Source organism: Syngnathus acus, chromosome 6 (genome assembly GCF_901709675.1).
Source record: "Syngnathus acus chromosome 6, fSynAcu1.2, whole genome shotgun sequence".
In the NCBI taxonomy this organism is placed as follows: domain Eukaryota; kingdom Metazoa; phylum Chordata; class Actinopteri; order Syngnathiformes; family Syngnathidae; genus Syngnathus; species Syngnathus acus.
The window spans coordinates 133,674-160,689 of NC_051092.1; the positions used below are offsets into that span (position 1 = coordinate 133,674).

General features: G+C 55.2%; 1 protein-coding gene and 1 long non-coding RNA gene across 4 annotated transcripts in view; one reads left to right on the top strand and one right to left on the bottom strand.

Annotated features, from left to right (window-relative positions):
- Positions 1-27,016, bottom strand: part of LOC119124221 — a 51,950-nt gene that overhangs the window by 6,059 nt on the left and 18,875 nt on the right. For both annotated transcript variants that reach the window (XR_005098217.1, XR_005098218.1), the window contains exon 3: positions 9,447-9,668. This is a non-coding gene — a long non-coding RNA (uncharacterized LOC119124221). The remainder of the gene's footprint in view (positions 1-9,446; positions 9,669-27,016) is intronic.
- Positions 1,513-25,686, top strand: LOC119124149 (filamin-C-like). 2 transcript variants are annotated; one of them, XM_037253815.1, is made up of 47 exons: positions 1,513-2,108; positions 4,018-4,266; positions 6,227-6,324; positions 7,238-7,388; positions 7,786-7,904; positions 7,985-8,062; positions 8,148-8,310; positions 8,489-8,689; positions 8,799-8,909; positions 9,470-9,607; positions 9,751-9,877; positions 9,947-10,083; positions 10,210-10,403; positions 10,472-10,585; positions 10,772-10,915; positions 11,350-11,473; positions 11,663-11,823; positions 11,925-12,015; positions 12,316-12,485; positions 12,579-12,696; positions 13,132-13,394; positions 13,829-14,426; positions 14,648-14,824; positions 15,855-16,017; positions 16,100-16,428; positions 16,513-16,636; positions 16,798-16,954; positions 17,038-17,227; positions 17,928-17,951; positions 18,057-18,298; positions 18,784-18,883; positions 18,945-19,085; positions 19,364-19,492; positions 19,592-19,765; positions 19,829-19,993; positions 20,114-20,317; positions 20,392-20,544; positions 20,626-20,748; positions 20,827-21,075; positions 21,176-21,466; positions 21,910-22,047; positions 22,179-22,294; positions 23,775-23,907; positions 24,082-24,258; positions 24,335-24,553; positions 24,640-24,852; positions 25,172-25,686. In XM_037253815.1, the coding sequence occupies exons 1-47, from the start codon at positions 1,745-1,747 to the stop codon at positions 25,357-25,359; spliced, it is 8,232 nt and encodes a 2,743-aa protein (XP_037109710.1). In that variant the 5' UTR covers positions 1,513-1,744; the 3' UTR covers positions 25,360-25,686. The 2 variants fall into 2 exon arrangements, with proteins under 2 accessions (XP_037109710.1, XP_037109711.1); XM_037253816.1 differs by lacking the exon at positions 8,799-8,909.

The window sequence follows — 27,016 nt, forward strand, 5'->3', positions numbered from 1 at the left end:
AGCTGTTGTTTTCCTTTCCTGGCGACTGAGAGCGAGGCGGTGGTGGCGCTTCAAGCAGTGAATGAAGGCTTTGCGTGCAAAACGACAAGCAATCTCATGTCATGACCATGTCACTTGATGGAAATAAGAAAGTGGCGTGGCGTGGCTCGACAGCCGGGGAGCGCCTTCCATTTGTACCTGCTTTGTAGAACGTTCGATTTGGAAGAGCCACATATATTTGATATGGTCGGTTGTCAAATGTCCAGCAGTGGTGACTTTGTTTCAAAGACGAATGAAGCCGACGGTAAGCTCGATGTGGCCACGAGTGTGCGTGCGTGCGTTCAACTTTAGACGGCAGCTGCAAAGTGATGACTTGCAGCTTCCCATTGGACAGACGGGGAAGGCCAGCTCTCGTTTGATTGAAACGGCCGTCGGGGTTGCGATCCATCCGACCTTCGGCGGCCGCTTTGCATCTGGCTGCGCTCGACTTTGTTCTTTTTCACATGGCTGTGGCTATTTGTCACCCGCAGCTCCATTTCTACTTACTGTCTGTGACGTGAGAAAATAAATATAACTTGCCGCCCTCATGGTGTCTGCCTTTTCCTCGGGGGGGGGGGGCATGAGCCCCTCCCCACCCAAATGACGGGAAACGCTGCGTTCACTTTTGTGACTCAACGTTGACTGAGTTGGACAAGATGCTAATAGCGGCAGGCGCTATCATGGAAAGACAAAGATTGCACTTTGAACTCACCTGCCTTTCAAAACCAGAAAGAGAAAACAAAGGCAAAAGAGGAGCACCGATGTCGCGGCCTTCCTTGAAATGGCGACGGCCGCAGTTATTCGCTTCGAATTGGCTTCTAAATAGGTTGTAATTGGATGATATCCCGGCTTTGCTGCCTGCCGCCGCGTCACCAGGCCGCGCGTGTCATCCTGCCGCGCACACAAACGCACATCATCAAATGAGCACTTCATTAGCGTCATTTCAAAGTATGAACGGACCCAAAAGAAGACGACAAGCCTCCAGAGTCCACTCGCATCATCTATAAAAAGATCGCGTGTCAATCTTTGAGCATCAACGACTGCTGACTGATGAGCACGCCCGAAGATTTTCTATTCTGACTCGTACAGTGTGATTAGTATTGGATTCCGATGTTTTGGAGCTAAACAAAGCAAAAGCGACAGGACTTTGTGATAGGACTTGCGATGGGAAAGATTCAAGCGGGTTCATGTCTGCAATTGTCAGCACCGACGTCTTCCTGAGCAGACTGGGGAGGGAGGGAGGGAGGGAGGGAGGGAGGGAGGGAGGAAAGAAAAAGCATTCTTGACGCACGCACGCACGCACACACAGGGTCTCCCAAATAGGAGCGCCTAAAAATAAGCCACACGCTTTGACTGGGCTTTGACCAATCAGGGAGGGCCCGGTAAACCGAGCCGGAGCCCCCGGACCTCTTGTGGATGAGCGCATGGAGTGTGATGGCAGGGCTCCGGAATGACGCGCTGGGGGGGGGGGGCGTCTTTAAAAAGCCACCAGTCAGTCGTCCGTCTGGACATTCAAGTCAAACACGTCGGCGCCTGTTCCCGGGACCTCACTGCCACCAGCGACTTGGACAAGAGTGGAGAAGGAAGCGCCGTTCCATCAGATAAGCCCGCTCCCCTCACCTCACCGCTTTGACTGTTCAACTCGGACTCTAAAAAGCTAGCGTGCCAGCGTGCCAGCGTGCCAGCGATCCAGCAATCCAGTGAGCCAGCAAGCGGGGCCGCCACCATGAGCAACAACTACGGCGAGGAGCCGCAGTACTACCAGGCCGCCGACTTTGGCGGCGAGGAGGACGACGAGATCCCGGCCACCGAGAAGGACCTGGCCGAGGATGCGCCGTGGAAGAAGATCCAGCAGAACACCTTCACCCGCTGGTGCAACGAGCACCTCAAGTGCGTCAACAAGAACATCGGCGACCTGCAGCGCGACTTCAGCGACGGCCTGAAGCTCATTTGGCTGCTGGAAGTCCTGAGCCAGAAGAAGATGTACCGCAAGTACCACAACAGGCCCAACTTCCGGCAGATGAAGCTGGAAAACGTCTCTGTGGCACTGGAGTTTCTGGACCGGGAGCACATCAAGCTGGTGTCCATCGGTGAGTGCCTCGGACTTTGGATCCGGCCGTGGGGGGGGCGGGGGGTCTCCGATCGGCAAAGGTCCCAAATTGCGCGGAGGGAGCGATGAGGCTTTGGCCATTTCGCACAAGCGCAAAAGTCAACTTTGGGGGAGGGGCGGAATTGAAAGCGTCAGTGGAAGAGGCGAACTAAACCCAAAATGATAAGCTCCAAATGAATCACTGACTTGTACAAAATGTAAAATACATGTCGGAAGGGAAAGCCAAAAACTTTGAGATGGCATCCTGCCCTCGTTCAAAAGTTGTCAATTGCACTCAGCGGGACGGTAAAAGCTTTCCCTCGTGGTGACCTAACAAATGGTGTCCTTCAGCCTCTGCAAAGGGAGCAAGCAACCGCTTTGGAGTTCGATCATTTGTCCCAGTCAGTACATCAGACAGAATGAAGGGATACAAATGGACACTCATATTTCTGACAGCGTACATTGGCTGTAGCTACTTGCACAATCTCAGGAGGCTGATTTGCCCGACACTTGATTCCCTGCATTTGCTCGGGCAATGCGTGGCAGCGCCGCTTCCGCAACGTTTAGATTGTAGGATCTCCGCGTCAATCTAATGTGCCCTGAGGCTTCTGACATTTATGTGCGTCAGAACACACACGACCTCGGCTAGCGGCCTCGGCTAGTGGCCACAGCGAGCAGCCATAGCGAGCGGCCTTGGCCCTGGCTAGCAGGCTCAGGTCACTTGGCAGCTCGCAGCCTCAGCTAGCGGCCTCAGCTAGCGGCCTCAGCTAGCTAGCAGCCTCAGCCAGCAGCCTCAGCTAGCAGCCTCAGCTAGCGGCCTCAGCTCGCGGCCTCAGCTAGGCCTGCACGATCGCTCGGAGGCGATAAAACGCCGGCACAGCGTTTGACGGACGTGGCTTTGTGCTGGCAGTTGTCAGACAGGCTCCACTTTTGCCGCACCTGACTGCAGCACTCAATGTGTGCCCTTTGGCCTGCCACACATGACAAGATCTCAGCGGGAGCGGGCCTGACAAACAGCAGCTGCTCGTTCACCAACTCACTGTTATCAGCAAGCGAGCGAGCGAGCGAGCGCAGGGGGGGGGCGGGTCTCGGCCTCGGCACGAAAGCTCAAAACAGGCTCGCCTACCTGATTTGAGCTCAGCTTCCATTCCAGCCCAAAAAAGAGGGGCACGGGTGCCCACAATGCGCGTTGAAAGGGCTGAAGCCACGGCATCTTGAAACGAAAGCGGCTCGTCGGGCAAAGTTTGAAGCGCGCCGATGGGTCCCATCTCCCAGCCGTCTTTGATTTCTGAGCGCTTCGGGAGGTCATTGAAATCCAAGCGGTATTTCTGTGGCCGCTTGCGCATCTCTTCAGCTGTCAGCGTCTTCAGCGCAGCATTGTGAACACATGACAGATTACGGGGCCCCTCTGGCGGACAGCTGCCCGCCAGCAAGGAAGGCGCATTGGATCGCTCAATGGCCGTCCGTTGTTTATATACCTCCTCAGAATAGCCCGCTCAGCCCCGCAGTCCAACAGGGGTGAAACACGGCCGGCCGGCCTCGGCTCTTCAATCTCGTCTGAAGACTCCGCTCCATTTTCCAGCTGCTTTAAGAGCCAATTTATTTGTCGCATGGAAAAGAACGGCGCGGCGCAGTGTAGTCTTTGATCTGTTAGCTTAATGCTATTGCTATGCGGCAGTGTTGGAAACAACAGACAGGAAACAACCAACCATGCTTTCTATATTGCTGCCCGTCTGGTCTCGAAGCAAAAACCCAAAACATTTCATTCGTGACCTTCTTCTTTATGTGAGAGGGCAATATTCAGCAAATGATTTCAACTCCGATCTCAAGGCACTGGCTGACATGGATGTTGGATGCTTTTGTTTTTTCCACACTCCAGAATCATAATCATCAAAATTCTCTCGCCCCAGACAGCAAAGCCATTGTTGACGGGAATCTCAAGCTGATCCTGGGTCTTATCTGGACTCTGATCCTGCACTACTCCATCTCCATGCCCATGTGGGACGACGAGGACGATGAGGAGGCCAAGAAGCTGACGCCCAAGCAGCGTCTGCTGGGCTGGATCCAGAACAAAGTGCCCCAGCTGCCCATCAACAACTTCAACCGCGACTGGAGGGACGGCAAAGCCCTCGGGGCCTTGGTGGACAACTGCGCTCCGGGTGAGCTTGGTTGCAAAATGACTTTGTCCGTATACGCTTCGGAGCGTCTGGAACGTCGCATACATAGGCCACGCCGGGAAACTCGGGTGCGTGCGGGTCTCGGTCGTTCGACGCCCAAATCTGTTTAACCGACGGGCAGCCTTCAGAGTTGCCGCCGCTAGATGGCCAACTTGAGCACTGTCCATTAGTCCGCCTTTAACACCAAAACGCTCCGTGGCGAGACATCAGAGTCTCCCGGAGTGCTTAGCGTGTCGACGTTACACTTTTGTGGTTGGCTTCAGCTCACTGGATGGACGACAGCAATGGAAGAGCGGCCTTAAGGGCTGCCGGCCAGTTGCTGGGCGAGCCGCTCGGTTTTCATTTTCCTCGCTCGCTACGGAGGCCAGGCCGAGCACGCTATCCATTCATCAGTGCAGTACAACTGTTAACACCTTCCGGAGAGAAGCCTCCTCGCTATCCATCTCACAGACGGACGTCAGCCCGTGTGCAGAGAGCAGGTAGCGGCAGAGGCCGGGCGCCGGTGACGTCGCGGCCAGCTGTCCCGCAACGACGGAAGCCGTCGAGCGTTCCCAGGCCCGAGTGGGACTCTCTGCCTTTCTCTCCGCCGGCCGGCCATCAAAACGATATGTCGTGGCCGCGGGGCCCTGACCCACCCGGCACGCGTCACCGCTTCTGAGTCACCGCCAGTGATTGGTGGTAGGTAGCAAGTTACGAGGCTTCACTTGAGGTTTCGGCTACCTGGACTTGAGCATTTACTATTTATCATCCTGAGGATGTGTAAGCAGATCTCGACGAACTAACTGCATGTTGCAATGGCGCCGGACGCAAAGGAAGGCCCGCAAGTTCTTGTATTGCGGGGGAGCCCAGAATCAGGCAAAATGAATTGATGAAAACGAGTTGCTTCTGGTTGCTTATCTTGAAATGTGTTTCAAAACAAACCTCTGAGTTCACCTTCTTTAAAAAGAGTGCGTGCGAGTGCTTTTGTCACCTCTGCCAGTGACATGCCCCTCCCTCCCCACCCCCCCTGGATTTTGGAGGCCTGGCGCAGGCCCATGTTTAAGTGTGTTGACACGGGGTGCGAGGAGACGCATCTTTCAGGGCTGCAATGCTGCCCATACAAGGCTGCCTTGTTTCAGCAGCCCGACCCGAGCTGACTTTCTCGCTGTGTGGCCACAGACGACGCGGGAAGAACATCTGAAATCCTCCGCGCTGAGATCAAATCAATATCGCAAGTAAAAAGAATTCAGCACAGCCTCGCCTCGCCACCAAACTGGGCACTGTTACAGAATTTTCGTGTCTCCGGTTTCAATATGAATTTCATGGATGATGACGCTTATCCATACATTGGACAAATGTCGGTGTTATTTTAGATGCCTGTCAGTAATACACTTTCACTCATTGTCCAAATATTCCCGCGGCATCACGGCGGTTACGTTGCAATGTAAATATTTAGAGCACTTTCTTGCGCTATAGTAACCCATTAAGCAAGCCATAAACGGCATAGCGACGCATGGAGTCAGATATTCTTTCTCCGCTGCAACTCATATTACTTTACTTTACTGAGTAGAGTAGCTTCATGAATATCTGCCCCCAGAAGGAAGAAATCTATCTATCTATCTATCTATCTATCTATCTATCTATCTATCTATCTATCTATCTATCTATCTATCTATCTATCTATCTATCTATCTATCTATTATTGTCTCTAATAATTGGACTAAGGCATTGCGAGGTTGCTTGGGCGCAAAAGGCCCTCTCCGTCATCAACACTAATCCAATTTAGCGATTAGCTGCCCAGGACGCGCTAGCTTCAGTTTGTTTTGAAAGCCAGAGGACAGAGTCAGTGTGGCAGCCCTGAAAAAAGGTCACGGGACCTCATGGCGCGATAGTAGCGACGGTCCGAGCGGGGCCTCGTGACCTGCCCTGCGGATGCTCTAACGACGCGCTTGCATTTGGCTAGGTTTGTGTCCCGACTGGGCCGAGTGGGACCCCAACCAGCCCGTGGAGAACGCCAGAGAAGCCATGCAGCAGGCCGACGATTGGTTGGGTGTGCCTCAGGTAAGACGCGCGGCCCGCCGACGCCTTTCGCCGAACACGGACGGCTCAGACGAGCCGGTGGGCTCGGATGGGGCTCGCCGAGGCGCAGCTTTTCCGACATTTGACACCAAGTACCGCCATTAGAACCAGCAGGAGCGTATTAGGTCTGTCCAATCAAGGCGACATTCACACAAGTTTGTTTGAATATTGTAAGGCATAGACGCAAAGACCCATTTGACAAGTGGCAGCCCTTTTGCAAATCACCTCCGAGCGTTGACGCTAAAAATCACCCAAAAGCGGGGGCAGACTGTGTGGAAAGACTTGGATAGAAAAAGTGGAACAGCAATTTCCCTCAAAGTGTTTAAAGCGGACCTCGGTTTGAAATGAAACTTTTCACAAGCGGAGAATGCTCGATGGGGGTTTCGGGGGTTTGATTTTGCTGCTTTTAGAGCCCTTTCAACACCTTCTGGCCGGCCCCTGAAAGAAGCCATCTAATCTGTGTCCCTCCCTCAGAATGTCACGGGAGCACGGTTGCATTCTTCTTGTTTAGTTCCGCGCAAGCCAATGGCCGCAACAAGGAGAAGCGTTAGCCAAATGGCCGGCCGGGGACTGGATGTCACCCTCCTGTCACGGCTCGGGTGCGTGGGGGCCGGATTCCGGCGCGCTGGCGTTAAGGAGATGCGGCTAAGTATAAATCCCCCATGGGAGGCAACGATCCTTAACCCCGCAGGGCCGGGGTTAAATATAACCAGCCGGGGTCACGGCTTTGCACCAGCAAACGACTGAAAGGCACGCCGCTCGCTCCCAGTACCAGCGCAGTGGTGCTAACAGATGCGTTTATTTCCTGTGAAATGCCACCGCACCGTGCCCGCTCGAGGCTTGCTCCAAAGGGTCGCTTTGCTGAAACGCTGTCCTTAAATCGTTTGCGCTTCAGGTGATCGCGCCTGAGGAGATCGTGGATCCAGATGTGGACGAGCACTCGGTGATGACCTACCTGTCGCAGTTCCCCAAAGCCAAGCTCAAGCCAGGCGCTCCTCTCAAACCCAAACAGCTTTTCCCTCACAAGGCCAAAGCCTATGGACCAGGTGGGTCCCACACAATACCATTCAGTACAATTGATTTCAGCAATAGGGCAGCGACATCGAAACACACACAGTAGCAGAAAAAAAGAACACTCGCAAGTCAGTCAAAGAATCAAAATGGGGCTTCTGAAAGCTGGACAGTGAGGGGCGAGCCTAATATTCTAGGGGAGGGAGGCAAAAAGGATCTCAGTCCTCGGCACTTGCATACCTGAGGCACCTAGCGGGTGCGCAGGGGTGGACCGGCTCAGAGAGGTAAGGTGGGGCCACAACCAAATGCAAGTCACTCGCAATGCATTGGGAGCCAGCTGAGGCAGGGAGGATGGGAGGGAGGGAGGCCGCAATCCACGACAGCGGTCGGCGCGCACGTGGTCAACAGCGGCTGGCTTTTTTTTCACGGCAGGTATCGAGCCTCAGGGTAACAAGGTGCTTCACCCTGCCGTGTTCACCGTGGAGACTCTGGAAGCCGGCAGCGGCGAGGTCCTGGTCTTTGTGGAGGATCCCGAGGGGCACAAAGAAGAGGTGACAAAGTGGCCGTGTGACAAAGCCAAGCAAGCTCTTCTTGCCATCAACTCTCTCTCATGCTCGGCCATTTCCCGCAGGCTAAAGTGAAACCCAACAAGGACAAAAACAGAAGCTACACTGTCACTTATGTTCCTAAAGTTGAGGGTCTGCACAAGGTTCGACAAAGCAGCCAGCCATTACATCCTCCAGTTGAGTTTGCTTTTCTTTTTCAAAGCCTCTCTTTGTTGTCTTCACCGTCAGGTCAAGGTGTTATTTGCGGGTCAGGACATCGACAAGAGCCCCTATGCGGTGAACGTGGCAAAAGACATGGGTGACCCCAGTAAAGTCCACGCCAGGGGGCCCGGTCTGGAGCGCACCGGGAACGTGGCCAACAAACCCACCTACTTTGACATTTACACAGCCGGTAAGAATGTCAAGTTCAGCCGTTTCAATAAAATGGCCGCTTGGTTTCTCGAAGGGAGGACCGATGGAAACCATTCTTATCCACGCTTTTGTTTTCGCGACGCTGCGCCCTTTCCAAGCCCATTGACCGACAACAAACGACCGTCTGCCGGTGACTCGTCTTTCTTCCCGTCAACCAGGCGCTGGCAACGGCGACATCGCCGTGGTTATTGTCGACCCTCAAGGCAAAAAAGACACCGTGGAGATCATTCTGGAGAACAAAGGCGACAGCGTGTTCCGATGCACTTATCGCCCCGTGACTGAGGGTCCGCACGCCATCCACGTGCTGTTCGGAGGCCACGAGATCCCAAAGAGCCCGTTCCCCGTCAACATCGCCGAAGGTGCGTTACAATTTCGTGCAGTCTCGAGGAAAGTGTGGGAGAACCATTCATCACGCTTTGGTATTCCTCGGATGCAGCCTTCCTAACGGTTCTTATCTGTCATTTCTAGCACCTCCTGTTGCTCCTCCCACGGGAGCTCCATTGCAGATAATCCCTCAATCAGTGCTCACTCCTCCCGGAACAAAGGCCCCCCCCCCACCAAAAAAACCCGCCCGTCCAAGTTAGTATGTCCCACTGGGACGGGCCTTGCACAGTGCTCAGCTCAGCTCAGCTCAGCTCAGCTCAGCTCAGCTCAGCTCAGCCCCCCACCTCGGCCCGCCCCGCCCCACATGTGCCATGCCCTTAGGACGCTTTGACCATGGTGGGGTCGCACGATGCAGTGTAGTGCTTGGTCCAACTTCTTGCTGCCTGCCAGCTTGCCACTTTCCTTTCATAGAGAGCGTAGACGCAATGTTTCTTTGCATTCGACTGTCCCTATTTTGCATTTCTATGGACGTTTGCCTTGAGCGCACGCACGCACGCACGCACACATTTGCATCTGCCGGCGTTCCGTCAGAGCCCGCAATGGTTCATATGGGACGGACTGAAACGTTGCCAAAGTGTCGCTCGCTCTGTTCTGTCTCTTTCCGTAATGGCAAAAGGCTTCTTTCTCCTTCACAGGTCTTTTCAGCCCATCCGGTTGAATATTCTGCTACTAACGCTGCTGCCAAGTCCGGGGGGGGGGGGGGCTCTTGGGATTCAAAAAACACTTTCTTACCAAATACTCGGTATTCCTTTCAGCCATCAATCCAAACGCCTGCAGAGCCACAGGTCGAGGACTCCAGCCCAAGGGTGTGAGAGTAAAGGAGGTTGCAGACTTCAAAGTTTTCACCAAGGGCGCCGGCAGTGGAACATTGAACGTCTCGGTCAAAGGGCCCAGTGAGTCAGACGGCCTCCTCGTCTCCGCTCTTCCCTTTCTGGAAGAGTTCTCTCTTCCTTCCTGAAAAAGGGCATACATGAAATACAGTCCAGTCCGCGCGCTTTTGACCAGAGTCCGTATTGCGCCGCATTGTTCTTTCCAGCCGGCGCGCAGGAGCAAGTCAACGTGCGAGATGTCGGAAACGGCGTGTACGAGTGCGAGTATTACCCCCTCAAGCCGGGTAAATACACAGTCGGCATTACCTGGGGAGGCCAGCCCATCCCCCGCAGGTAAGCGGCAGCCGCCGGCCGCGCTCATCGCAGAGCGCCACACAAATAACGTATTGCGGATGTCTGCAGCCCCTTTGAAGTGGAGGTGGGACCCGAGGCCGGTTTCCAGAAGGTGAGGGCCTGGGGTCCCGGTCTGAGGACGGGGATGGTGGGAAAATCTGCCGACTTTGTGGTAGAGGCCGTCGGCACAGATGTCGGGACGCTGGGTGAGTCACGCGTGGATGGCCATCCGAGCGGCCGCCGTCTTTGCGTTTAAGGTCACCCTCCGCCCATTTCTGGTGGGAAAGACGTTTGCGGTGGTACGGACCGGCATCCTTCCTGTTTTTGCCAAGGCTTCTCCATCGAAGGACCCTCTCAAGCTAAGATCGAGTGCGACGACAAGGGCGACGGCTCCTGCGACGTCCGCTACTGGCCCACCGAACCCGGCGACTACGCCGTCCATGTGGTTTGCGACGACGAGGACATCAAGGACAGCCCCTTCATGGCCCACATCCTGCCCGCTGCTAACGACACCTTCCCCGAGAAGGTAACCACCAACCGCTCGTGCACGACAACTCTGGTGGGTCTTGTTAACCAATACACCGGAACGTTCAGGTGAAAGCGTTCGGGCCGGGCCTGCAGCCAACTGGCGTGACGGTGAACAAAGCCACCGAATTCACCATCGATGCCCGCGTGGCCGGGAAGGGTCCGCTCACCATCTACGCCCAGGTACGGCCACATTGACCGCAACGTTGCACGGAACTTCTGACACACTTTTTCGGGATAGCGGTCAATTTTCAAAAGACACAGACCCATGGAGCGACGTACTATTTTGACCCCACCACCGGCCGAACACAACTTGTTTCTTTTCCTCGGCGCAAGACCGGGTCTGACACGCTTTTGGCATCCACTCAGGATGCCGAAGGCTGCGCCATCGACATCAAAATCAGCGACAAGGGCGACGGCACGTATTTGTGCGCGTACACTCCTGCCAAGCCCATTAAACACACCATCATCATCGCCTGGAGTGGCGTCAACGTGCCCAACAGCCCCTTCAGGGTAAGTTGCGCTCTACGTCGTCTCAACTCAACTCAATGTTTGTGTTTGCGCCACACAAACGCTTTCAATATTTTTCTATTTGGATAGCGTTTTACCGCGATTGAAACACTGCCCGCAGGCTAAGTATCTACTTTTAAAGTGACGGACTGGATACTAATATTTGATCATAGGAGTGAGGGAACGTTGCCTTTGGTTTGCTTAGCATAAGATACGGCTAGCCCGCTAGCTAGCGTCAGGTATAAGGCATGCACCGAGCAAATATCGATCTGTTATTTGAGTCCGGGATATCCCCACCACTTTGATTGCCACTCGTCGCGGGTTCCCGACACGTTTGACCCCGAGCTTCCGGCTTTCCGAACGCTTTTGCGCCTTCGACGTCACGGTGACGATGCTTCCAAACAGCCGCAAGCACACTCTGTGAATTGGATCATTAGGTGCTGGTCGGCGAGGGTTGTCATCCAGACAGGGTCAAGGTCTACGGGCCCGGAGTGGAGAAGACGGGCCTCAAGGCTAACGAGCCCACATACTTCACCGTGGACTGCGGCCAGGCCGGTCAAGGTGAGCACGTGGGAGAAAATGATGGTTATAAAAACACTGGACAGCCCGGGGCGAGTCCCAATGGAAGGAGGCCTGCGAAGGCTTGCATAACTGCGCTGTAAAATGTGGAGAAAACCTACAGGGTTTTAAAAAAAAAAAAAGTGGCTTTTCTTCGTCGGAGCGTCCTTTCTCAACTGTTCTCCCTGTTAGGCGACATCAGCATTGGAATCAAGTGCGCCCCGGGGGTGGTTGGCCCTGCCGAGGCGGACATCGACTTTGACATCATCAAGAATGACAATGACACCTTTACTGTCAAGTACACGCCCCCGGCGGCGGGTCGCTACACCATCATGGTGCTCTTTGCTGACCAAGTAAGATTAGACATGATGTCACATCACCTTTGGAGAGGATGTTACCCCCTCCCGCCCCCGCTTTCATTGCTCATGAATGTTCTCATCTTCTACCTTGTCAGGAAATTCCCATCAGTCCGTTCAAAGTCAAAGTGGAGCCCTCTCACGATGCTGGCAAGGTGAAAGCCGAGGGGCCCGGACTCAACAAGACAGGTTAGTACAGTGGGGAGCGAGTAAGCGAGCACAAATACGTTGCCACGGTACTTTTTCTGAAAGCACATTTTCTACCCATGTCAAAGTAAGCTCGCCACTTCTTTTAACCGTTGCAGCGGATGACTCATGGGAAAGAAAGCACGTTAACGCTCTGTAGTCTTCACAAGCCGCTTCTGCATATATACATACTTCCAGCAATGATCATAGCTTTAGAAGCAAAGCTTTAGCGCTCCTCCTTTTTGTATCTGTACTTTGGCATACCATTTGCGTGCATCGACACAAAGGTGCTTTTGGTTGCAGGAGTGGAGGTGGGCACGCCCACCCACTTCACTATCTACACAAAGGGTGCGGGCAAAGCCAGGCCCGAGGTGCGCTTCGCGGCCTCGGGCCCAGGGGAGGCAGTCCGTGACTTTGAGATCATCGATAACCACGATTACTCCTACACGGTCAAGTACACCGCTCTTCAACAGGTGCGTGCGTGCGTGCGTGCGTGCATGCGTGCGTGCGTGCGTGCATTCCACAGCAACGCAGAGATGAGTCACCGTCATGTTGGCTCTTTCCAGGGCAACATGGCCATCACGGTGACCCACGGAGGCGACCCCATCCCGCAGAGTCCCTTCCATATCACAGTGTCACCGCAGCTGGATATCGCAAAAGTCAAAGTGGAGGGATTGGACACCAGTAAGCACAACCTGTTGTTTTCTGACAATGAAAAAAACAAAAACAAAAAAATCACACGCGCGACTTTGATCCGTGAAGGACCCAAGAACCTAACCCTACGAGTTACTGCCAATATTTACCTATTCATTTTCCTTCACTGTGTGCGGTGACCGGCGGCCGCCGCCACCGCAGTCTCGCTCACCCGCCGCTCAACTTGGCGTTTCTCGTTTGAGTTCCTTTCGTTTTTGTCATACAATCCACACAATTACTGGGAGAAAGTCATCCGATAACGGCGTGGCTCTCCGGCGACCGCCAGTCAGGGCGAAAACGTTCCACTCGAGTCCCGTACGTTGCTAGAATGCACATTTCAAGGTCACGTGCACTTGCAACTGAGCTGCAAACTTGGAAGTGCCCCAGAAAGAGTTCACGTTGTCTTTTTTATTTTTTTCTCCCTAGAAGTGGAAGTGGGAAGGGACCAGGAATTCACAGTGAACGCCAAGGGTGCCGGCGGGCAGGGCAACGTAGGCGTGAAGATGACCTCGCCCAGCGGCCGACCCATCCCGTGCAAGCTGGAGTCGGACAAAGCCAAAGGCGTTCACGGCGTGAAGTACATCCCCCCGGAGGAGGGGCAGTACAAGGTGGATGTCAGCTATGACGGAAACCCCGTCATGGGAAGCCCCTTTGGGCTGGAAGCCGTGATGCCCGCTGACCCCTCAAAGGTAAATGCTGCCCTTCGACAATTACCGCGGGCGGGTGGGCCAGACGGTCGGGAGCCACCGGACATTCGTCACTTTGAGGAAACAAAAAAGAAAAGTCTCTTCAACCACGAAGCAAAGCGTGCTTGGAGCTGTTTGTCACTTCCGCTTTACTGTGAAACCTAAGCCTCAGCCAAAAGAGCTATCAATTAGGTATTGTATATTCTTGCACCAAAACCATTCACAAAAGACAGCTAGCTTGATGCTAACCTCAAATGCAACGAACTAAGGCAAATTCACACTGACCTTATTGCTGCTGTAACACATACAAGGACAGCATACACCGAAGGTCTCGACCGGAAATCTCTACAACCCCGGAAACTAAAAGGGGGGAGGGGGTCATTGTAGAGCAAAGATCGATAACTCACGACGTTTGACCTGACTTTGCTGCATCTCAGGTCCGAGCTTTCGGCCCCGGTCTTCAGGGCGGCGTGGTGGGCAAACCGGCTCCGTTCACTATCGACACCAAAGGAGCGGGTGCCGGCGGGCTGGGCCTAACGGTGGAGGGTCCCTGCGAGGCCAAAATCGAGTGCCAAGACAACGGCGACGGCACGTGCTCGGTCGCCTACCTGCCCACCGAGGCCGGCGAGTACGCCATCAACATCCTGTTCGCCGACAAGCACGTTCCGGGCTCCCCTTTCAAGGCGGCGGTACGGCCGGCCTTCGACCCCAGCAAGGTCACGGCCAGCGGCCCCGGGCTGGAAAGAGCCAAGGCAGGGGAGACGGCCACCTTCACTGTGGACTGCACACGGGCCGGCGAGGCAGAGCTCACCATCGAGATCGTATCGGACAGCGGGGTGAAGGCCGAGGTGCGCATCCAGAAAACGGCAGAGGGAACTTTCTCCGTCACCTACATCCCGCCGTTCCACGGCGCGCACACCGTTACCATCAAGTACGGAGGCCACGTGATCCCCCACTTCCCCAAGGTTCTGCAGGTGGAGCCTTCAGTGGACACCAGCGGGGTGCACGTCTACGGGCCAGGAGTGGAGCCGAGAGGTAAAAGGACAATGCAAATCTGCAAATCTGTCCCACTCTTGCACAATGACAAACACACTGTCCAACACACCCAACAGTCTCTCTTTTTACCATGAAGATCTACTTACCTAACCCTGAGCCTTAACCGAAGCCTAACTAAGACACATCTTGCGCTAGTGGCGGGCCGCCGGCGTCATTCTTGACAGTTGCCATCGTCGCAAACAACGGCGCTTTGTTGCCAGGCGTCCTGCGAGAGGTCACGACCCACTTCATCGTGGACGCCCGCGCTCTCACCAAGGTCGGAGGCAATCACGTGAAGGCTCGCATCGTCAACCCTTCGGGCACCACCACCACGGATGGCTACGTCACCGACAAGGGCGACGGCACCTACAGAGTGGAGTACACGCCCTTTGAGGACGGTAGGGACGCACGTCAGACGAAGCCTATGCGTCCGTGTCGAAAGGGTCTACATACAGGGCTGTCAAAGCCTTTTTCCTCACTGTAGTTTGGCTCAGCTGACTGGTTAGAACAATTAGAGCAAATTTGAACTTAATCTGTTATGGGTGATCATCGTCCCATCATACCACGGAAGGGCCCCTGCATCGGCTTATTGTCCTTTTGACAGCGGCTAAGTGCTTTTGAACAGAAGACGGGACAACGTGTGGCAAGACACGGGGAGCCGGAGTTTGACAACCATGGTGAAAGACCTTGGAAAGAACGCGCACTGTCACATGGGATCGGATAGAACGACTAACAGGTGCACTGCTGCGGGAACAGTCAGTGTGAGAGATTTGGGCAGGATATAAATACGGAATGATGCAGTGCTGCAATGATGCGAGGGCCAGAGAGCAGGCAGCCCGACCGACAGGCTCAGATTTATAAATAGTCTGTTCTGGAACTGAAGCTCTTAACCAGGCAGGTATGTGTGCCCGAGGCCGCCCGCCGGCGCACCTGCCATTACAGTAGGAGCGAGCGCGCCATTACAGGGGCTTGCTTATGAAGAAAGCCGGCGGGCATCTTCAAGCCCCAACAAAGACTACCAGCTCAGTAGCCTAGTGGTAGCGTGTCCGCCCTGAGACTGCAAGGTTGTGGGTTCAAACCCTGGCCGGCCGGGTCATACCAAAGACCATAAAAATGGGACCCATTGCCTCCCTGCTTGGCACTCAGCATTAAGGGTTGGAATTGGGGGGTTAGATCCCCAAATGATTCCCGAGCGCCGCGGCGGCACCGCTGCTGCTGCTCGCTGCTCACTGCTCCCCTCTCCCCCAGGGGATGGATCAAAATCACACGGGGATGGGTTCAATGCAGAGGACAAATTTCACCACACCCAGATGTGTGTGTGAGACGATCATTGGGACTTTAACTTGAACTTATTTGCCTTTCCATGCTCAATCACACATATCTAATTGTAGAAGGTCGGCTTGACTCATTCAAAGTGTTTGTGCGCAGGCACGCATCTGATTGAGGTCCTAGTCTATGACGTGCCCGTACCCAAAAGTCCCTTCAGAGTGTCAGTGGCGGAGGGATGCGATCCCACCCGGGTCAGGGCCTATGGACCGGGCCTGGAGGGAGGAATCACTAACAAGCCCAACTGCTTCACGGTGGAGACCAGGTAGTACACGCACAAAGCCAAATACTAGCCAACCTTGTCTACAGTCGATGCGTGATTCAAGTCTCTCTCTGCGCGTCCGCAGGGGTGCCGGGACCGGAGGTCTGGGACTAACCATCGAGGGTGCGTCCGAGGCCAAAATCTCTTGCAAAGACAACAAAGACGGAAGCTGCAGCGTGGAGTACGTCCCCTTCACGCCCGGAGACTACGATGTCAACATCAACTACGGCGGTCACCCCATCCCGGGCAGTCCCTTCAAAGTGCCCGTCAAAGACCCCGTGGACCCCAGCAAGGTCAAGTGCTCTGGTCCCGGCCTGGGTTCCGGAGTGAGAGCGCACATCCCTCAAACGTTCACGGTGGACTGCACTCGGGCCGGGCAGGCTGCGCTGGATGTCAAAGTGTTTGGACCGACAGGTCGGAGGGGATTTCCATTTCGGGGGGGAGGGGCTTCGCAGTGATGTCCAGCCAATCGTCTAACACTAAGGGTTTCGTTCAAAGGTACCACGGAGCCAGTGGGTGTCAAAAACAATGGTGACGGCACCCACACTGTTCACTACACCCCAGCTCAGGACGGACACTACACCGTGGCAGTCAAATATGCAGACCAGGAAGTCCCGCATAGGTATGTATGTGCTGCAAATCAAATTCTTCAGCGTGACAACTCCTGCCAAGGGGCATCTACGTGCAGTCGATTCAGAATTGTCGGTGTCCTATAGCATGAACAGTCACTGTCCATCCTCTGGCAACATTCCATTCAATTCCATTTCCCTCTGCCGTCAACAGTCCATTCAAGGTCACGTCTCAGCCCGGGCACGACGCCAGCAAGGTGCGAGCCAGCGGCCCCGGTCTGGACAGCAAAGGCGTGTCCGCCAGCCTTCCCGTAGAGTTCACCATTGACGCTCGCGATGCCGGCGAGGGGCTGCTCACTGTGCAGATTCTGGTCGGTCTCCCTCCCACTCCAGCGCTTGCTTGCTTGCTTGTCCCTTCACCTCCGCGACATAACCCAAACGCTCTGGCCGACAGGACCCGGAGGGCAAGCCGAAGAACGCCAGCATCCAGGACAACAGGGACGGCACCTACACCGTGTCCTACGTCCCCGACTCCATCGGCCCGTACACCATCACCATCAAATATGGAGGGGATGAAATTCCGTACTCGCCCTACAGGATTCAGTCCAATCCCACGGGAGATGCCAGCAAGTGTCGCCTCACAGGTAACTCTGTTCCTGTTTAGATTTGGCAAGAATTTCTGAAAATACAGAGAAAAGCTACAACAAGGCATATCATGGATTCTCCCTGCCGTGAACACTCTCCGCCTCTTGATAATAATAATAATAATAAATTATATTTATAACGCACTTTACATTCGGAGGAATCTCAAAGTGCTACATGGCAAGTAAAAACAAGAAAACAAAGCAAGGACAAGTATAAAACAACTGGACGACAACCAGGATATGGGAACAGAAATTACGGAAATGCTAAAGTAAAGAGGTGAGTTTTAAGTCCGGTTTTGAAAGAGTCAGTGGATTGGGGTGCTCTTAGGTGGTCGGGGAGGGAGTTCCACAGTGTGGGGGCTGCATGGCAGAAGGCCCGGTCGCCCATGGTGCGCAACTTGGTTTTCGGGACGTGAAGGTGTGAATTGGATGAGCGGAGGCTTCGGGTGGCAGGTTCTGGGGCAAGGAGTTCTTTGAGGTATGGGGGAGCATGTCCGAGGATACACTGGTGAGTGAGGAGGGCGATCTTATAATCAATTCGGAATTTGATGGGGAGCCAGTGCAGAGAACACGATAACAACCTCGATCAACACGCTGCGCTCCGCGCAGCACCGGAGGAGCACAACTCTTACGTTGAAGTCGCTGAACGGTGACGGTTTTGCTCTATTTATTTCCAACACAACCTTTTTTTCTTTTGCAGTGTCAATAGGAGGACACGGCGTATGTAAGTCGTGCTTTTTTTTCATTTGTACGGGAAAGCCTCCAAAAATGAATACGACGGACGACTGGACTTTCTTTGCTTTGTTGCTTTGTTTGTTTTTCCCAACAGCGGGCCTTCAGAAGCTGCAGACCTCAGAGGACACGGTCATCACGGTGGACGCAAAGGCCGCCGGCAAGGGCAAGGTAACGTGCAAGGTGTTGACGCCGCAAGGGATGGAGCTGGACATGGACGTGGTGGAGAATCGCGACGGCACCTTCGACATTTACTACACGGCCCCCGAACCCGGCAAATACGTCATCACCATTCGCTTCGGAGGCCAAAACATCCCCAAGAGCCCCTTCCACGTGGTGGTGGGTAAACCAAAACGCCGTGCCGTCTGTCACCATTCCAACAGGAACACATTCTTTTTAAGACGGAATCAATCCAAATGAACAAATAGTGTCTCTTTGAGGTGGATACAAATGAAGCCTAAATAACCCTGTTTTGGTCATGTGAAAAATAAGACCAAGCAAAAAAGCTATTAGGAACTGTTCCTAATACACCCCCCCACCTTGACTAAGGCAGAAGAAAAACCAAGCGAAACCTCACACATTTTTAGGGGGCATTTTGAATCGGGGCAATCGGGGAACACTTTGAAGTAGCGGTCAGCGATGTCACAGACCTTCAGGCTTGTGCAGGAAAAGCCCACTAGAACATCGGAAACGTATTGATTGCCACCACAAGCACCGGGCATGTGTATAGACTTTTAATATAGTGCCGTGCTGATGGATAGATAAGACAAAAATCTGCCCAAATCTTTTGCACAAATGCCACCCGTGTTTGTTTTGTCCCAAAGGCCTCAAACGAGCCGGTTGCCCCTCGCGACACGGTGGACCCTCTCTTCAGGCCGGTCAACTTCCTGGTGCCTTTCACGCCGCAGCAAGGAGAAATATCAGGTGGCAAAACGCCGAGGTCATTAAAGCTCCCGCACGAGCTAACCCGTCCCGTCGTTGTCAGGTGAGGTCCGGATGCCCTCGGGCAAGACGGCCAGGCCGCATATCACCGACAATAAAGACGGCACCATCACCATCAAGTACCAACCCACCGAGAGAGGCCTGCACGAGATGGACATCAAATATGAAGGCAACCACATTCCAGGTCGGCAAAAATGACGCACCCTGCAAGCCATGTCAAACTCGCTCGATTAGACTTTGACCATGTTTGTCGGAACTTTGATCCCATGAAAAGGAGTCGGGGTCCAAGGTCAAGGCTGAATTCAAGCAACAATGTGATATTTGTAGAGAAGCTGGAGCATGAAATTCAGCTTGGAATATGTTAAAGGGCTGGAATGCGCTAGAAAACATGGAAATGAAAACTGACGGTGAAATCAGCAAAGAATCCTAAAGCAGGCTTCGCCATGCTTTTGCTGACTACAGGAAGCCCTCTGCAGTTCTTTGTGGACGCCGTGAACAGTGGAGTGGTGTCGGCCTACGGTCCCGGCCTGAGTTACGGCATGGTCAACAAAGCCGCCACCTTCACTGTGGTCACCAAGAACGCGGGCGAAGGTACGGCACAAGGAGGAGTCAAAGCGACATGCAATTTCAAATGCCGGCCGATGTCAAGATGGGAGAAAAGAATGACTGGTGGCTTTTGTGTGCGGGCAGGCGGTCTCTCCCTGGCAGTGGAGGGCCCATCTAAGGCAGAGATCACCTGCAAGGACAACAAAGACGGCACCTGCACCGTGTCCTATCTTCCCACGGCGCCCGGAGACTACAGCATCATTGTCAAGTTTGACAACAAGCACATTCCCGGCAGCCCCTTTGTCGCCAAGATCACCGGTGGGTAGGGAAATGAATTCATCCGTTGCCCGGCGCTCAAAGACACCTTTCTCTCTCGCCAAGGCGACGACAGCATTACCCGCACGTCCCAGCTGAACGTGGGCACGTCCGCCGACGTTTCGCTCAAGATCACCGAAACGGACCTGAGCTCTCTCAGCGCCAGCATCCGAGCGCCCTCGGGCAACGAGGAACCCTGCCTGCTCAAGAGGCTGCCCAACAGACACCTCGGTGAGAACGCATCGAGCGGGTCGACCGCAGCCGAGCTCGCCCCGCCCCGCCCCGTCCCGCCCTGCCTGCTTTAGCCCTGGAGTCCAAACGCATTTAACTGACGCCCGTCGGCTCCCTCAGGTATCTCATTCACCCCGAAAGAGGTGGGCGAGCATGAAGTGAGCGTGAGGAAGAACGGCGTACACGTCGCCAACAGCCCCTTCAAGATCATGGTCGGCCAATCGGAGATCGGCGAGGCCAGCCGGGTCAAAGCCTTCGGCAAAGGCCTGGTGGAGGCGCACACGTCTGAGATGGCCGAATTCTTTGTGGACACCAGGAACGCCGGTACGCTCGCTCCGACAACCTCTCCACGGCCGCCGAGTGCGGCCGGGGAAATGTGACGGATTGCTTTTCTTCAGGTTACGGCGGGCTGGCGTTGTCCATCGAGGGTCCCAGCAAAGTGGATATCAACTGCGAAGATATGGAGGACGGGACGTGCAAGGTGACCTACTGTCCGACAGAGCCCGGAAATTACACCGTTAACATCAAGTTTGCCGAAAAGCACATCCCAGGTTCGGAATTGATAGATAGCAAAGGCGGCGGACGAGGTCGGAAAATGTCTCATGGAAAATGCGCCTCTCGGTTTCCTCCAGGAAGTCCGTTCACAGTGAAGGTGACCGGCGAAGGGAGGATGAAGGAGAGCATAACCAGAAAGAGGCAGGCGTCCTCCATCGCTTCGGTGGGCAGCACCTGCGGACTCAACCTGAAGATTCCAGGTCAGCCAGCTGTCCCGGGACGGCGGAACGGAGCCGACGGTGCCGAGCGCTTCCGGCAACCTTCTCCTTTGCGCCTAGGAAACTGGTTCCAGACGGTGTCGGCCCAAGAGAGGCTCACCCGGACGTTCACCCGTAGCAGCCACACGTACACGCGCACCGAGCGCACCGAGATCAGCAAAACCCGCGGCGGCGAGACCAAGCGGGAAGTTCGGGTGGAGGAGAGCACTCAGGTGGGCGGAGGGGGCAGCCCCTTCAGAGACGTCTTTGGAGACTTCCTGGGCCGGGAGAGCCTGAGCAGCTTCGCCGGCGTCGCGGCCAGACCCGAAGGTGACCTCCTTAAACGGTCTTCTGCGTTTGTCTGGTATTCTCGCCCACCGACTCCTTGACGGACGGGGATCCAAACGTGTATGTCTTCTTTCTATCCAAGCGCGTGGCGCCGATGTTGCAGGCGAGATGGGCTCGCAGGCCATGACGGCCCAGGTGACCAGCCCCGGGGGCAAGACGGTGGACGCCGACATCGTGGACGGAGGAAACAGCACGTACAGCGTGCGCTTCGTCCCCCAGGAGATGGGAGCGCACACCGTCAACGTCAAGTACCGAGGCCAGCACGTCCCCGGGAGCCCCTTCCAGTTTACCGTGGGGCCCATGGGGGAGGGAGGCGCGCACAAGGTCCGGGCGGGAGGCCCCGGCCTGGAAAGAGGCGTGGCCGCAGCACCTTGTAAGTGAACGTGGCAAAGAGAGAGAGCGAGAGAGCAGAGCTGTAGCGCTGTTGTCAAACCATCGCGCAACATCTCCTTGAGAACACAAAAACAAGAGCGCACGGTTGGCTTTTCATATCCAGTCCATCATTTCGTTTCACACAAGTCGGCGGCTAGCTTCATGCTAACATATGTTGTGTTGTGCATGTTGTGCTAAATTGGATCTGAATTTCAGCTTTATTGTCTTTTATCTTTTCACTTATTGGAAAATCTGGAGCTAAACCATCGCATTACGTCGAAGAAAATTCCAAAACAACCTAACCCTAACCCATTGGGAGCACACGTCGTTGCAGTCCGGCGTGTTGTGGCAAAGGATGGCAGGCAATACCTTCCAACTTTGGATGGGAAGCCCCCGAAAAGGCACCAACCTCCACTCGACTTTTCCTTTTCCCTCTCTCTTCAGCTGAATTTAGCATCTGGACTAGAGAGGCCGGCGCCGGGGGCTTGTCCATTGCCGTGGAAGGGCCCAGCAAGGCGGAAATCTCCTTTGAGGACAGAAAGGACGGCTCCTGCGGCGTCTCTTACATCGTCAAAGAACCCGGTCGGTCATTGTCCTTATTTTCTTTTTCATCCAAGCGCGTCCTTCCGCCCGCCCGCCCCCCTTTGGTCTGTCTGTTTTTTTCCCTCCAGGTTGCGCGGTGCTGAAAACTAATAAGCCGTCTGTTCCCTCAGGTGACTACGAGGTGTCGATTAAGTTCAACAACGAGCACATCCCCGACAGCCCGTTCATCGTTCCCATCGCGACCCTGTCGGACGAAGCCCGCAGGCTCACGTTCAGCAGCCTGCAGGTGAGAATTGCCCAAAGGAGTCTAAGCGTGTCAAGCTGGAGAAGAGCGGCGCCAGCCGCCTCTTTGCCCTTGACGCGTCAATGAAGCGCAGCCACGGGCCGCTAAAGGTCGGGATTAACTGTCCCCCCGCCGCACGCCGCTCGTCAGTGGCGACGGGGGACAACAATGACGCAATCGCCTTTCATTCACAATGGCAAATCTGTGTGACATGCCGTACACTGCCAAAAGAAATCATAATATCACGATGTCAACTTTCCAGTTCTGTCATCGATAAGCTTGCCGAAGGAGTCGACGGTTGCGCTCGGCTCACTTTTTAACAACCATTCGCAATGAACTTTGGGTTCTGGCGCCCGAGATTGCCAGGAACCCCCGGACATCGTCTCCAGAGCGCTGGCCCTGACACGAAGCGGTGTCGTAAGGCGGAGCACGAGCCGGGAAGCGGCTGGGCCTTTGCTGGCAAGCTCAGTGGCCTAGTGGTAGCGTGTCCGCCCTGAGGCTGGAAGGTTGTGGGTTCAAACCCCGGCCGATACCAAAGACTTTAAAAATGGGACCCCCTGCCTCCCTGCTTGGCACTCAGCATTAAGGGTTGGAATTGGGGGGTTAGATCGCCAAATGATTTCCGAGCGCCGCGGCGGCACCGCTGCTGCTCACTGCTCCCCTCTCCCCCAGGCGATGGATCCAAATCACATGGGGATGGGTTCAATGCAGAGGACAAATTTCACCACACCCAGATGTGTGCGTGACGATGATCATTGGGACTTTAACTTAACTTTAACTTACGACTTTTGCTCAAGCAGACTTGGAGGGCTAGCGATATCATTTGGGACGGCTTATCGTGGGCCGTTATCAAATTCCGGTGCTACGGCAAGCTCCTTCCCAATCGCCCGCCGTATTGCAAATTGGCAAGGTGCCGAGCAAAACGTGCAAAAAAAGGTCAAAGCGTTTTCGGTACGGACAACAGGTCTACGGAAAACCCAGGTCCGGGCCGTACCGCACCGCTGCACCCCTCGTGGCTTTTAGGTTGGGCCTGAAAGCCCGTCCGTCAGCATGAATGGTGTATTTGTTCAAAGCGGGCCTGTGACTTCAAAACACCCCAGCAGTCAAGAAGTCCCTTTTTAGGTCAGGGAATAGCAACGTCCAAGCAAACGTGCGTGTCAGCGACCGGGCTCACTTCACACTAGCTCCGTTTATTTGCCTTCACACTTTTCACAGCCAGCAACATTGAAACTGGCTTTTTGTAATGGGGGGGCATGTTTTGCCACCAGAGGCCTGCTCAAGTGCAATATCAGAGCAAGACTTCAAATGTCAGGCAAGCTCTCGTCTGCCGCGGGGCACAAACACCAAACGGCTCGCTATCAACTCTGACCTTTCCTGCCTCGCCGCATCTATTCTGGTCCGGCGGCCGTCCGGGATGACTCACATACCGGCCCCTCCCTCGTGGGGCCACACACGCACGCGCACAATGCATTCTTTTTTTCAGGAGAAGGATTTGAAGGTGAACCAAGAAGCCTCGTTCATGGTGCAGCGCAACGGCGCTCGCGGCGTGGTGGACGCCAAAGTCCACACCCCCTCCGGCAGCTCCGAGGAGTGTTACGTCACCGAGCTGGATGGCGGTAAGCCACTCCCTGCAAAGCGCCCCTTCCTCTCAACGACGTACTGCCGAGACACCGGCAAATCCCAAAAATGGAGAAGCGACCCCAGCTTTGTTTCTACAAGGCCTCCCTCCGTTGTCTACATGGATGCATTCAGAATGCCGCAAGCCGTCTCTCGTTTTCTTTGGCCCTCAGACAAGACCGCCGTCCGCTTCATTCCCCGCGAAAACGGCGTCCACTCCATCGACGTCAAGTTCAACGGCTGCCACATTCCGGGAAGCCCCTTCAACGTGCGGATGGGAGATCCCGGACTGATCGGGGATCCGGGCATGGTTACGGCGCACGGCCCCGGCCTACTGGGCGGAATTACCGGTGGGCACCGCCGTCCGCTCGTCCGGTTGACGGGAGTCGGTTTTGAACCGTAGGCATGTGGACTTTCCCGGCGTAGGCGCGCCCTCCGACTTTGTGGTCAACACGTGCAACGCCGGGCCGGGCACGCTGTCGGTGAACATCGACGGGCCGTCCAAGGTCAAGATGGACTGCTGCGAGTGTCCCGAAGGCTACAAAGTCACCTACATCCCCATGGCGCCCGGCAACTATCTCATCACCATCAAGTACGGCGGGCCGCAGCACATTGTCGGGAGCCCCTTCAAAGCTAAAGTCACAGGTAAGCTGCTAGCCGGTGGGACATTTTGGTGGGATGGAGTCGCAATGAATATTTTCAAGACGCCGGCCGCTTTTGATGTGCCGCAGGCGCCCGCCTGTCAGGCGGACACAGCCTGCACGAGACCTCGTCCGTCCTGGTGGAAACGGTCACCAAGTCGTCCAAAGTGGGCGGCGGCGCTTTCGCCTCCGCCTCCTCCAAGCTGACGTCGGACGCCGGCAAGGTGGTCTGCCGCGGGACGGGCCTGAGCAAGGCCACGGTGGGGCAGAAAAACAATTTCACAGTCGACTGCGGCAAAGCAGGTGAGGCGCCGCTCGCGCGTCATCGGCTCGTCATCGGCTCGTCGTTTCGTAGCTTTGCAAAGCAGCCGTGAAAGCAGCCGTGAAAGCAGCCGTGAAAGCAGCCGTGAAAGCAGCCGTGAAAGCGGCCGGTCTCGCTCGCTCGCGATCTTCCCAAGGAGGGCGCTTCTTTTGTTAGCATTTGCGAGGCTAGCGCGTGCTAAATGAGTTGCTCGATTTTGCGCTTTGCAGAAGAAAAGAAGACGGTAAGATCCAGAAAATGGACGCGCATGCCACCCGTAGTTTGATTGACTTGATTTTTTGTTGGCGTTTTTGTGCGCAGGCAGCAACATGCTGATGGTGGGCGTGCACGGGCCTCACGCTCCGTGCGAGGAGGTCTACGTCAAGCACATGGGCAACAAGCTCTACAACGTCACCTACACCGTCAAGGACAAGGGCAGCTACACGCTCATCGTCAAATGGGGAGACGACAACGTCCCCGGCAGCCCCTACAAAGTGGCCGCGTCCTAAAACAAAGCCCAATCATTTTGCTGTCCTCCGCTTTGGACTGAGAACCATTGACTGCACTAAAGCTCGGGCAGATATGCGTGCGTGCGTGCGTGCGTGCGGGCGTGCGGGCGGGCGAGCGTGTGCCAAATTGCGTGTGAAATCCCAGATGCTGCATTTACAAATAAGCAAAGCGACGTCAAGGCAACGAGCCAGAGGCGCGTTTGTTTGCCCTCCGCTCTGAAAGCACAAGCGTGTGGCACACTGCTTTTTGTATGGGTTCTTCTTGCCTTCTTTTCTTATATGAACCTTTTTTTTGCAGACCTAATAAAGACTTCACTGTTAAACGGAGCCGTTGCATCTTACATATTTGATTGCATAGCGTGTTAGCTTTAGCCCCCACGCAAAACGACGAGCGTGGACTCTCAGCCGGGCTCCGCCGTCGGGCCTTTGGATGATTTCCGAGCGCCGCTTCCTCCCCCTGTGACTGGCAATTTTCGCAAACAACAGGAGCTCTCCCTCGAGAAGCTTCGGAGAGCGGAAGGAAACGTGACGAGTGCATTACGCCTTCTCATTTACATGTTGTACTCGCGAGATGGCAGCATAGCCAAGCTGTCCTCATATCCCCATCCAAAGCTTTACTGTTCCTCGATGATTACGACGCATAATTAATCCCGCCGGCCGTGTAACGGGAGCGCAACCTGCGCAGGCGCAACAAAGAAGCAGCCATGCAGGTTGAGCCGTCGTCATCTGCGTCCGCGCTCCCCTCAATGAGCCAATGCTCCAAAATAGCTCACTTGTTGACTTTACAGGAGAACTGCAGTTGAAATTTGGACGGCGCACAAGACCACCGGCGTCTGCCGTTTCCATTTTCCACGGCTGCTCCCTCCAAACTGCGATCAAAATAGCAACACATTAGCCCCAGAAGACGTGGGCCCGCCGGGCACCTGCCCCAACGCCAGATGGCCAGTCCGGTACTGCGCAATAGAAAATCCACCGCGCAAGACGGCAGCTGTCCAAAACGCTTCCGAATTTAGAGCGCCGGTTCTGCGCCCGATCGGATGGGGAATTTTCCCAACGGCAGAATACTCCAGCGCATGACACGACGTCACGGTCGTGCTGTCGAGCAGCCGGGCCCGTTCTTCCGCTGCCTATAATTAGCTGCTCATTTTCTCCGCCGTGCCGGGGGCCGTTACGAGGAGGCCAGACGAGCGCTGGCCACACGAGCGCTGGCCACACGAGCGCCGGCCACACGAGCGCCGGCCACGCGAGCGCTGGCGAGCGTGCCGCTCTCCGACCATCTGGCAAAATGACGTCGGGCAGCGTGTCGACGTGGAGTGAATTAGAAAGGGAGCGGGGAGGAAGGGGGCCTGCAAATGGGGGCAATGAGAAGCAAAGAGAGCGCAGTGTGGGAGGCAGAGAGGGAGAAAGGCGGATTACAGAGAGAATGGGAATATAAGAATCCAAATGGAAGTGTGCAAGAAGGGGGGGGGGGCACGCCACATGCGGGGCCAGCACGCCGTCACCTTCGGAGCAATCACGCGTGTCGGTGCAGAGGGCGTTGGGAATGCGGCACTGTGGCGGGGCATGGCACCTTCGTGGCACCTTCATGGCACGTCCATGGCACCTTCACGGCACCTTCATGGCACGTTTGATCGCTCTGTCTCCGTCAAGCTCACGC

What these genes read in the sequence shown, in the direction of transcription:
- LOC119124149 (XM_037253815.1), top strand. Translation starts at nt 1,745, where the DNA reads ATGAGCAACAACTACGGCGAGGAGCCGCAGTACTACCAGGCCGCCGAC. An exon ending in GTACACGCCCTTTGAGGACG is followed by an intron (nt 14,825 to 15,854) that starts GTAGGGACGCAC and finishes GTTTGTGCGCAG; the next exon opens with GCACGCATCTGATTGAGGTC. An exon ending in AATAGGAGGACACGGCGTAT is followed by an intron (nt 17,952 to 18,056) that starts GTAAGTCGTGCT and finishes TTTTCCCAACAG; the next exon opens with CGGGCCTTCAGAAGCTGCAG.